The sequence below is a fragment of the Alligator sinensis genome, unplaced genomic scaffold (assembly GCF_000455745.1).
Source record: "Alligator sinensis unplaced genomic scaffold, ASM45574v1 scaffold1637_1, whole genome shotgun sequence".
In the NCBI taxonomy this organism is placed as follows: Eukaryota; Metazoa; Chordata; order Crocodylia; family Alligatoridae; genus Alligator; species Alligator sinensis.
This window is the reverse complement of record NW_005843165.1, coordinates 265028-276659: the sequence shown is the minus strand read 5'-3', so window position 1 is coordinate 276659 and position 11632 is coordinate 265028. Positions and strand designations below refer to the sequence as shown.

General features: G+C 43.7%; 1 protein-coding gene across 1 annotated transcript in view; it reads right to left on the bottom strand.

Moving 5' to 3' along the window:
* The window catches only part of DNAJC5B (DnaJ heat shock protein family (Hsp40) member C5 beta), a 41340-nt gene that overhangs the window by 1715 nt on the left and 27993 nt on the right, over nt 1-11632 (bottom strand). Inside the window, exon 4 of the mRNA XM_006037747.3 lies at nt 4369-4543. Coding sequence (XP_006037809.1) covers nt 4369-4543 — 175 coding nt within the window. The remainder of the gene's footprint in view (nt 1-4368; nt 4544-11632) is intronic.

Here is an 11632-nt window from a genome sequence, read left to right as displayed (position 1 = left end):
TAGGCTATATAGGAGAAACTTGACCAACAGCCAGAATCTAACATGCCATATGGTATCACTGCAGAGGTGGGGGAACTAGTTGGATTCTGCAAAGGGGACAGCAAAAGTGATTAGACTAAGCAGCTTCTCTGCATGAAAAAATCCGTATTTAGACACAAGGTCAACAACAGACACTACTTTTCACATTGCTTCTTACTTTTATAGCTTGTTAAAATTTATGAACAACTGCTTTTTAAAATATGACTCTGTTTTTTATTAGTCTGGGAGTTCAGACCAATTTTTAAAATTCTAAATATTTTATGGATTTTATGCTCTTTGTTGGTAAGTTGTTCATTTTAGGAAAGCTCATTGCAGCCAGGAAAACAGTGCACTTCAAGGCTCAATTAGTTTTCATGGTATGTCCAGGTAGGCTGCAAGAGAAAAGGATCCATTGGACTATATTACACTGCTTCAGACTAACCTTCGAAAAGGTTCTCTTGACTGGCAGCTCTAAGCAAGTACTTTGCTACCTGTATACTTCTTGGATTTAATAAGGGTTTCATCAGGGAGGGGGGGGGACCCAGGGCATAATCAATTCAAACAAATATAGCCCTTTTCAATGGAGGTGCTGCAGAATTCACAGTTGAAATTGTTTTCTATAGATAGCTCTTGTTCACTCTTCGCCTACGTTGGTATCATATGGAGCGTGGAGGAGACAATGAAGTGCTAAATACTTATTGCTTCTGAGTCTGGAAAGTATTTTATGGCATTCTAATTTTTTCTTTCATTTCCTAATTCCATTTTCTGTAAAATGAACATCGTTCGAAAATCTTTCATTTTGCCCTAATGATGCTGATGGTAACCAAATAGGAAAGACACACCCGATACAGTTTGAGAACTTCAGCAAAGGCCCAACAGTTTATTCATTTGAGCAGTCGAAACTCAAACAGTGCCTCCTCCAGCACCATTAAAGCCTGTGAGAGGATGGCAGCAGTGATGATCCCTTACAGTCAAGGATGATCACTCCCAAGTAGAGGCTTGTGCATGAATCCATTTATGGCTAAGAAGGCCAATCCTAGAGCCACAGATTCTTTGGTAAATGCCACAGGTGATGGTTAAAGGGAGGGTCCGACCATGGATTTCTTAATCTTGTTTCCTTCTGTTTCTGTCATTTTAATGCCTCCAAGGCTAGACTGTTTTTTACGAAGTAAGAAATATCTTCTCCCATGAAATATTGCCACGTAGGCCAATCCCAGGCTAGTTTTTCCTAATTTTGATGTTATTGCCACACTTAATGTTCACCTTGAGAGTGTCCTTGAAGCATTTCCTCTGGGCTCCACATGTCCTTTATCCTTGGCTGAGATGGGAGTATAGCAGTTGTTTTGGTAAGTGTACATCAGGGATGCACATATAATGTCCTGTCCATAGCAGCTGATGTTGAATAATCAGCACTTCCATACTGGAGGTGTTAGCATCAGCAACAACACTGGCATTTTTGCAATGATCCTCTCACTTTATGCCAAGGATCTTCTGGAGGTAGTGCTGGTAAAAGTGTTCCAGGCTTTTTAGGTGGTCCCTGTAGGTCACCAAAGCTTCACAGCTATAGGTAAGAGTTGGGGTTACCACAACCTTATATAATGGGAGCTTTGTTTGAGTCCTGATGCTGTGATCATTGAACACAGGATGATCATTGAATCCATGATGAAAGCCAGTGAGAGGTACATAATGACTTTAATGGGAATGGAATCTAGCCCAGTGACTTCAATGAAACTACTTGCACAAGTGAAATTTTTGCCTGTTGGCCCTAAAGGAAGAGGATAGATCTATGTTGGACAGAAATCATTAGTACCCTCTCTTCTGTTGCATTTGAAAGAGCATGGTTCCAATAAACAAGAATAACCTTTGCATTTCATGCTTGATGGGGACTCTTAAATTAGAAACTAGGCTGGATTTACAGTTATTATTATTGAAGTCTACCACTGAAGTCAATAATGAAATGGCCATTCATTTCAATGGAAATAGGATTGGTTCCTAGTTTTAAAAACATATATTTGTGAAAAGAAAACAGTCTTTTTCTCATAATAAGAGAAACTGTATTCATACATAAATAACTCTTCAACTACCTACTGAAATGAAGATAGCAATATCAGTCCCACACAACCAAAGTTTCAACATAGCTCAGCCCTAAAGCTGGTCAAACATTTTCTAAGAGCAGGTTATTTCATTAGAAAATGTTGGTTTGTCTAAATGGCAGCATTCCATGGGAATATGCTGATTTCAATGAAATTTCATTTCATGCAGACATTTTGGGAATGGAACATGTAATTTTTTTTGTTTTGCTTTGTTTTTTTTCAGGATAACCTTTTATTAGGAAATGTATTTATGTTATAAAAATACCATAGTCACAATTGAAACTAAAACAATTGAATTAAGAGAATATGTAGGGAAACTGATACCTTGCTCCAATTCAGAATGAAACCAAACGTAAAAAAAATAGAATTCTCCCACCACAGAAATTCTGATTCTCATAGAGTTTTTGCCAGCAGCTAACTGCCAGAGGGCTCATTTATGAGAATCTGGCAAATAACATTCATAATAGTCAGAGACTAAGGTCATTAGATAAAGCAGGAAACATTTTTTTTTCATACTGAGCCTTTTAGAGTAGTGATGATTTTTTGTTGTATATAAAGCAGTAGGGAAAATGATTTGATTGAACTCTGACCTTAGTTTAAGGATTGACATTTTGACCTTGGTAACAAAGTAACAATAATGTATGCTAAGAACAGTGAGCAACAAAGAAATTATTGACTAGTTAGCATGTGGGCAGAAGACATACAAAGCATTTAGCTCATATTGTGAATTTCTCTTTCAAAATGAAGTTTGCTGTAGGATTCACTGTAATTCTCATCCTGAATGATTTGGTGGTACATTGTCCTAATTTAAACAAAGGGAATTATGGAGTTGCAGATGAGTTTGAACTTGAATATATAGGGTTTAAAAGTGAAGACTGGTTTCAGAACTAAGACTGATATTGTTCCACCATATCTTTTCAGCCAGCACCCCTAAAACTGGTTGTGTATGCAGCTGCATCTGTTATTACTTGTTTTCCTTAAATGGACACGCAGCTGCTATTTTATGTGCAGATGCAGAGAAGATTCACTTGTTATTTAATCTGAAGATCTTGCTTTTGTTTCTTATTTTTATAAAAAAAAGGTGGTTCTGAGCTTGTGGAAAAATATGATAAAAATAAAAAGAAAGATAAATGATCTAGAAAATGTTTTAGCTTATTTCTGGCCCTTCCTAAGCACTTGAGATCTTGTTCACACAGTACTAACAAAATCTTAATCTGTTTTGGAGTAATTTTTAAACCTAGCAGATTGGTAAATATTTGAATGAAAGGGAAATGTGCATAATAATACCAGGCATCAGTCTGAGTGCCAAGCAGGTGGCTAGAATTATTCAATACTATCTCACTTAAGTCCAGCAGGATGTGAGAAAGGTTTATCTGGCTGCTGTAGGTCCTCACTCACAGAGCAACATATTCTTATTTATAGTAAATACAAGGTCTCATATTAATGCTGTGCTCTCTTACTCGAGGCATGAGTTTCAGAACATTTTCATTTTAGCCTGTGCCAGTGCCCTTCTTCTAAAAGTTTTACACCTATTTCTGCTCTAACAGAAGAAAGGCAAAATTCTGAGTTACCTCTGAACAGGAAGGCAAGTATTTGATCAAAAGTATAAAACACTGATATCTGTACTTCCAAAGTATTACTATTATTATTTTAGCCTATTCATTCAAGTGAGAGTTGCAAGAGAGTATCCAATATTCATGGGCTCTGTTGTAAGTAAAAGAAAATGCCAGGTGGTTGTTATTAATATTTCAACAACAGCAACACTAATAATCACCTTGCACTTTCTCTTAGCCACAATAGAGCCCAAGAATACTAGACACTATCTTGCAGCCCTCACTTGAGTGAATGGACTCAGCAAATTCAACAAGACTGTTTTACATGAATAAAAGTTGGTTTAACAGGTCTACTAACATTTGGATAGCCCTCAGAAGACAGGTCAGGTATGGCACATTGCTGGAGTATGGGGACATGCTGGCTATTGACAGCCAGGCAAATCTCTTTTTTGAAATATCTTGGGCTCTTTAATATCCATATGTCTAACCAAGCTAATAAAACCTCCAGGGAAACATTCATTTATATGAACAATATGCTTTGCTTTTGACCTAGTGGCCACATGGCAGGTTTATAGATAGTGTAAAACAGCATATCTCCACTGAAGTCAATAGGGCTGCCCCAAATTATGGCAACAAACTTATTTCCCCACATTAAAAAATATATTATCTGTGTTTGCTGTATATATTCTTTCAACAATAAATACCTCTTTCCATGTCTGTCTTAATTTGCTCTTCCAAATCCTCAGGAGACACACAGAATTCATTATCTTCACCTTCTGGTGCTTTGGGTTTACACTTCCCACAGCAGCAGTTGAAACAGCAGAACAGACAGCAGCAAAAGTAGCAGCCAGTCAAGAGGCCACAAACTGCAAATAGGCCCTGGATTAAACAAAAGGTAGGGAAAATCCCCATGAGCACGTGGACTTTCTGTAGCTCATGACAGTGTGTTACGGACATACAACACATGTAATCAGATTTTCCAAAGAACTCACAGCTAGATTTCCAAGTGCTCCACAGTTGCAGCTAGAGCCACATTTCCAAAAAGAGTTCAACTACCATTCAAATGCCTTCATAAGGGCCAGATTTATTAGGGCTCTCATCAACTACCAGCTTCCTTTGTGACACATAAGGTGAGTTTTTCAGATCAATTCAACACAAATACCTCACCACCCAATCCTGAGCTCTTAAAAATCTGTTTCCAGTTATTGGCCCTAAGCACTTTAGAAAATTTTGGAAGTACAAAACCAGACCCACCTTCCAAATGACTCATGAAAGTAGATCTCTTTGCAGATACATCTGTACTGATAGAATATTGATAAGAATAAATTAAGAGGAAAAGACAAAGTGAAGAGGCCAAAGGCTAGTGTGACAAAAATAGAACATCTGAGTCCACTCTCACACATCTTCTTGTAAATCAAGGGTGATTTCAATTAAGTTAAAACATGGATGTAACAGAGAAAAAAATCCAGCCTCAAATGTGGAATAAATCTGTGGTGCAAAGTTGATGCAATTCTATTGCCTTCAGGCTTGCTTTTTACAGTAAATTTAATTCTGACCCTTAAACTCAAATAGAGCCCTGTATAAATGATTTAACAAATGCAGTTCAACCTAAGCAGAGTGTTTTCACTGACAAATTAATCGTTTGGAATAAAATGCATGGCTTAATAATGGTACTGTAAGAGTGGTGTTGTAGCTGTGGTGGTCCAGAAATTGTGTGAGGCAAGGATTTCTTAGGGTGATATCTTTTATTGAACCAACTATGTAGTTGGGATAGAGTTAGGCAGGACATAATGAAGAATGACTTAGATTTGAAAGCATCTAACTTTATCCCACCTACATAGTTGGTCCAAGAAAAGATAGCACCCTAAGAAATCCTTGCCTCTTCCTTAATAATGTACATATCAAATTAACAGCAGGTGCACCGGCACGTGTAATTAATGTACCTGCATTTTTTACACAGAAAATTCAGGCTCATGAAAGTGCTCCCAGGTGCACATCTTCATGTGCGGCCATGTTGGGAGGAAACTGAGCCTGACAAGAGAAGCCCAGTCCAGGGTTGCTGCTGCCCTGCTCTGCCCTCCTGCAGCAGCCAGGGGGAGTTCCAGGCTCCCCCAGAGCCCAGCCCCAGGCTGGCATGGGACATAAGTGCTTAGCTCGAAGCTCCAGAGGGTAGGGGGAGCTGTCTTGGCCAGCCTTATCTCCCCCCAGCTGGAAGAGAGCTGCCTGCCCAGCTGGGACAGCTTCCTCCTATCCCTGGTGCCAGGGGCCAGCCCAATCTCCTCAACCTGGGATGGAGCTTCAAGTCAAACTGGGACAGCTCTCTCCTCCCTTGCAGAGATCTGGGTTTAGCCAGGCAGCAGTGTGGCTCCCTGTTGCTTGGGCTGACTGGGAGCAATTTGCTCCTAGTTAGCACCTACACATGCAGTGTGGTGCATTAGTTAATGTACTGTTTTTCTAGTACCTGTATCTACAGGTGCAGTAATTACTGTGCATGTGTAGATGGTGATGTTTTACTGTGCATTAGATTTGTCTAATGCACGGTAAAACATCATGTGTCGACACACCCAACATAGAGTGATGCAGGGGCAGCACGAATTAACCCATCTGCCTCCCTTCCCTTCCCCCCCCCTCTGCTGGCCTTGCCACTGTGGCGGCTGCTTCCTACGTCTTCAAGCCCTGCTCCCCACAGGTGTCAGTGCCAGAGTGGAGAGGGGGGTCTCAACTAGCCCAGGGCCCACCAGTTTGTTTGCTTAGGGCCCACTAAAGGGTTAATCTTGCCCTGCCCATCTGGGCTAAGTACAGACAATCAAAAAGCTGGAGGCTGAATCAATTCAATCTTCACAGGTTAGTCTAACCTGCATATATTGAACTGACAAACAAGTGAACAGAGATTCACTTTTGATTCCAGAAATGTAGCCACCTGCCTGCAGTGGCCCAGGCTAGAAGCTGCAGGGTGCTAGAGCATGCCTCCCTGGCAGGTTGGAGCAGACAGCTTGGGCCTGTGAGGGGCAGTTTGAAGGGGTGGTGCAAAGCATCCTGGGATGCTGAAGGACTGTGAACTTGAATCTGGAGAGGATCTGGGACAGAAGTTCAATAAACCCATTGAACTTAAATCAATTAAGTCTGATATTATATCCATCTAGGTTTATCTTAAATTGGTTTGGGCCATTTTCAAAGTGGTTTGTGTGCACTGAACTTCTGCTGGATTCCAGATCTGAACTGGTTTCCGATCACATATACCGGTTTATGGGTGCAGACAGAAGTGACAATTTTCCCCTGATCTGGCCACAGAGAAAGCAGGTTATAGCTGTGACCAAACACAAGGGGTCCCCCAAGGCTCTGTCCTTGGACCTGTATTGTTCAACATCTTCATTAATGATGTGGACATTGGAGTCAGAAGTGGACTGGCTAAGTTTGCCGATGATACCAAACTCTGGGGTAAAGCATCCACACCTGAGGACAGGAGGGCGATCCAGGCTGACCTTGACAGGCTCAGGAAATGGGTGGATGAGAACCTGATGGTGTTGAACACCAAAAAATGCAAGGTTCTCCACCTTGGGAGGAAAAACCTGCAGCATCCTTACAGGCTCAGCAGTGCTATGCTGACTAGCACTATATATGAAAAGGACTTGGGGGTCATGATTGACCACAAGATGAACATGAGCCTTCAATGTGATGCTGAGGCTAGTAAAGCGAGCAAAATGCTGGCTTGCATCCATAGATGCTTCTCAAGTAAATCCAGGGACATCATTCTCCCATTGTACTCAGCCTTGGTGAGACTGCAGCTGGAATATTGTGTCCAGTTTTGGGCTCCACAATTCAAAAAGGATGTGGAGAAGCTTGAGAGAGTCCAGAGAAGAGCCACGCGCATGATCAGAGGTCAGGAAAGCAGATCCTATGATGACAGGCTGAGAGCTATGGGGATCTTTAGCATGGAAAAGCGCAGGCTCAGGGGCAATCTGATGGCCACCTATAAGTTTATCAGGGGTGGTCACCAGGATCTGGGGGAATGATTGTTCACAAGAGCGCCCCAAAGGATGACAAGGTCGAACAGTTATAAACTCCAGCAAGACCGTTTCAGGCTAGACATAAGGAAGAATTTCTTTACTGTCTGAGCCCCCAAGGTCTGGAATAACCTACCACCGGAGGTGGTTCATGCACCTACATTGAACGCCTTCAAGAGAAATTTGGATGCTTATCTTGCTGGGATCCTATGACCCCTGCTGACTTCCTGCCCCTTGGGCAGGGGGCTGGACTCAATGATCTTCCGAGGTCCCTTCCAGCCCTAATGTCTACGAAATCTATGAAATCTGTGAAGTGCATAGCTGCAGATAGCTTCAAAAATGGCTGATTGGGTGAAAATCTGATCCCTCATTTCATAAGGTACCAGATAAACGTTTCAAAATGTAGCTCTCTCTACTGCCTTTCCCCCCTCCCATTCTGAAAACAGCCAGGACTAGCAAGAGAACTTCGCCATTGCTATGGGAACATGGCTGCAGGCTGCAGCTGGCAGCCAGATTCCCCTTTTCCTGGAACCAACGGTGAACTTCTGTTTGGTCTGGGGTAATGTTGTAACTCAGATCACTTGGCAGAAATTGTTTTGAGTTACAGCTGGGAGACATTGGCTCCCCAGGGGCAACTAGCAGTGGTGCACCTTAGGTTGCCACTAGTTGTCCCTGGAGAATGCCTATGCCACATGCCCTGTGGCACTCGGCAGGTTACCCCAGGTGGGATGGGGTAACCTGCTTTACTTGGGGTCCTGGCAGGGGGGCTCCCAGGGCTACAGCCGTAGCAATTCTGTTGCACAGAGCCTGGCTGGCAGCTGGAGCACAGTTCCAGGCAGCCCAGCTCTGGTTTCCAGAAGTGCACACTGCCCCCACACATGCTGCTCTGCTTTTTTTCCTGTGGGATATCCAGGGGTCAAACCCCCTTCCCCTCGTACTGCTCCCTTGCAGCATGGAGAACAACTGAACATACGGTATATGGCGCTGCATAGCCACGCTTGTCTGGATGCAGCCCATTTCTGTCCGTGGCACTAAGTCAATGGGACTATTCACATGCTTAAAGTTAACCACGTGAGTGCGTTACAGGATCAAGGCCAATGGTAATGCTGCAAATACATACAAAGTGAACTAGATGTTTTCAAAAGATGGGACAGAGTCAGACTTAGTTGCAGTTCATTAAAAATGTTATTCCTTCTTTTATGGAAAACTTGCCTGCTAAACATTTACTAGACATTTCAATAAATCCCGAAACATTTGGACAGAGGTACTAGTCTGCTTATATAATTTGTGCGGTAATGGGGGGAAACAACCACAGCAGAGTAAGCGAGCTACAAATATCCTTAAATGCATCATCCAGCAACATCACAAATTGGATTTGAATGGAGTTTCCAGTATTTAAAATATCACTTTTGGGGGTGCATTTGATAAATCAGGAGTTACCTTGCTCTGCTCTACATGCAGTTTTTGTGATGGCAGTGCAACCATTTTATGAAGGGGTGTGGCTTTTAATGAAGTAGAAATTGGTAATCACTGCCCCCCTAGCAGAAGCAATTATAGCCATAGCTGGGGTTGATATAACTCTAGTATCACAGCATGGACTGGATCTATGCTACAAAGTTTTGCTGGACAAAGTATATGAAAAAATCAAACCCCTACTACAGCAGCTACATTAGCAAATCCTCTGATCTGGAAACAGGAAGGCAAAATTGGGTTCTGTTCCTGTAAAAATACTTTAAGTATAGATATATTTAAGGGTCCATAGGCAGAACTTGAATTCTGCTGGTAAAACCCTGTATTGTAGACTAGGCCTCAGATGTGTCTACACATGCTAGTAATTCAAGGTAGGTTTACTGTGCAGTAAAAATACTGCACAGTAAACCTACCCAGGAACATATCTGCATGTGCTCCCTCTTGGGAGCAGATTTGCTCCCAATGGGCGTGCCCACACAAGCAGAAACATGTATTTCCCCAGGGACAAACAGCAGTGGCACAAAATGTACCACTGCTACTTGTCCCTGGGAAATGCCCAGGTACAAGTGCTTTGGCATGCATCACATTGCCCCAGGTAAGCTGGCCCCAGCAGACTTACCTGGGACTCTAAGGGCCTCTGGGGGCTGCAGCTCTGGCAGTCCAGCAGCACAGAGACTGGCTGGAAGCTGGAGTTTGGCTCTGGCCGGCCTGGCTTTAGTTTCTGGTGCTGTATGCTGCTGCCATGTGCACTGTCCTGCTTTTTTAGGGCATGGGTTTTTTGACACTGGGATTTCCCAGTCATGAAACACAACCCCCCCATCCCCCCCAATGCTGCAAAATAGCAGCATGGGAAACGCTTGCAGTTGCAGTGTATGCAGTGTGCAGCACCACAAATGGGTCTGTGGCGCTGCATACTGCACGTCTGCACTAATCTGGATCCACCCAATGGGAGCAACCTGGTTGGTACAGGGCTGCTCCTACCTTGCTCTGTCCTGTAGCAGCCAGGGGGAGATCCAGGCTCCCTCTGGGTGCTACCCTGGGGGCAGGCAGGAGAGCTTTGCTGGCTGTAGCAGCAGCTGTCTCCTGGCCACATACACACTTGGGAGGGGTCCTGATGTGCACTGGGCTGGGAGAAAGCTGCTGCTGCAGAGCTATCCTGCCCCATGCATATGGGAACAAGCCCTGTGCCCAGCAGGGCTTCCCTGCACAGCATGGGGCTGGTCAGGACCTGTCTGGGTCTGAGGCAGTTCTGAGCCAGCTCTAGGCTCCGTGATGCACAGAGATCTGGAGCTGGCTGGGACCTGCCCTTCCCCTGCAGCTCTTTCCCAGCCCTGTGCCCTGATCAGGTGATCGAGGCACAGGGCTGGGAAAAATTCCCTTGCTGAAATCCACCCAGTCCCTTGCCTCAATCCACCCATGGGGCAGCTAGCAAAGACCCTCAGCTGGGCGGAGAATCCCTTACTGCTAGCTGCCCCACCAGTGGGACAGCTTTCAGCTGCCCCTCAGTTGACTGGGGATTCCCCACCCAGCTGGGGGGTTGCTGCTAGCTGCCCCATCGGTAGCTCCCCTGTCCTGGCATTACTCAGCTCCCTGCTCCTGTGGGAAGCCGGGAGCCCTACAGTGCTGGGACAGGGTGTTGGCAGAGAGTGACCCAGTCCTTGTGCTGATTTGGCTCCCAGAGCTGGGAGGTGAGCAGTGCCAGGGCTGGGCCTCTGGCACAGTATCAGCTGCACAGTTAGTTTAGTATCTATATTTACAGGTACTAGCTAACTGCTCAGTAGATTAGTTTACTGCATAGTATTTTATTAGCACGGTTATTGGTGACACTTTACTGTGCAGTAGATTAGTCTGCTGCTCAGTAAAGTGTCTTGTGTACACACACCCAGACAGTCAAATGATGGCTGCTGTATAAAGCTCTGAAGGAAACTCATATGTTACCAGCCCCAGTATCTGGATATAAGAAGTGGAAGAGCAGTATGGATAGGGAAATGGGAAAAGAGCCTTTGGTGACCTGCAGTGTTTATACTCTGGAAATAGGCAAATTTTTCTTGGGTAATGAAAGAGAGCCCAGCTTGTAACAATCTTGGAATGGCCGTATTAAAACATTTTGGAATTTTCCTATGTTTTTCACAGGAGTTTTAAAAACATTGAGTGTAGTAACTTATTTTAATGGGACCTCAGTCCCATTATACATCTGTGCGAATCTCCAGAACACAATCCTATAAAAACAGAACACAGATTTCTCTCCCATTTCTCAGCTTGTGAATCAAGATGAGAGCTGTTGTCTCTGCTCTTACTCTCCTGTCCACATTCATTATCTATTTGTATTTATACAGTCCAACACAAGCTTCTGCTAAAGAGTTTGTTGGTGCCTCTTCACTCTCCATGAACTCAGCACTGGTGCAAGGAGGCTGAGGACAGTGTAAGCTGAGAGCAAAGAGAAAGAAGGCTCATCCAGCAATAGAAGCAACTAACAGCAAAAGAAGTCCAGAGT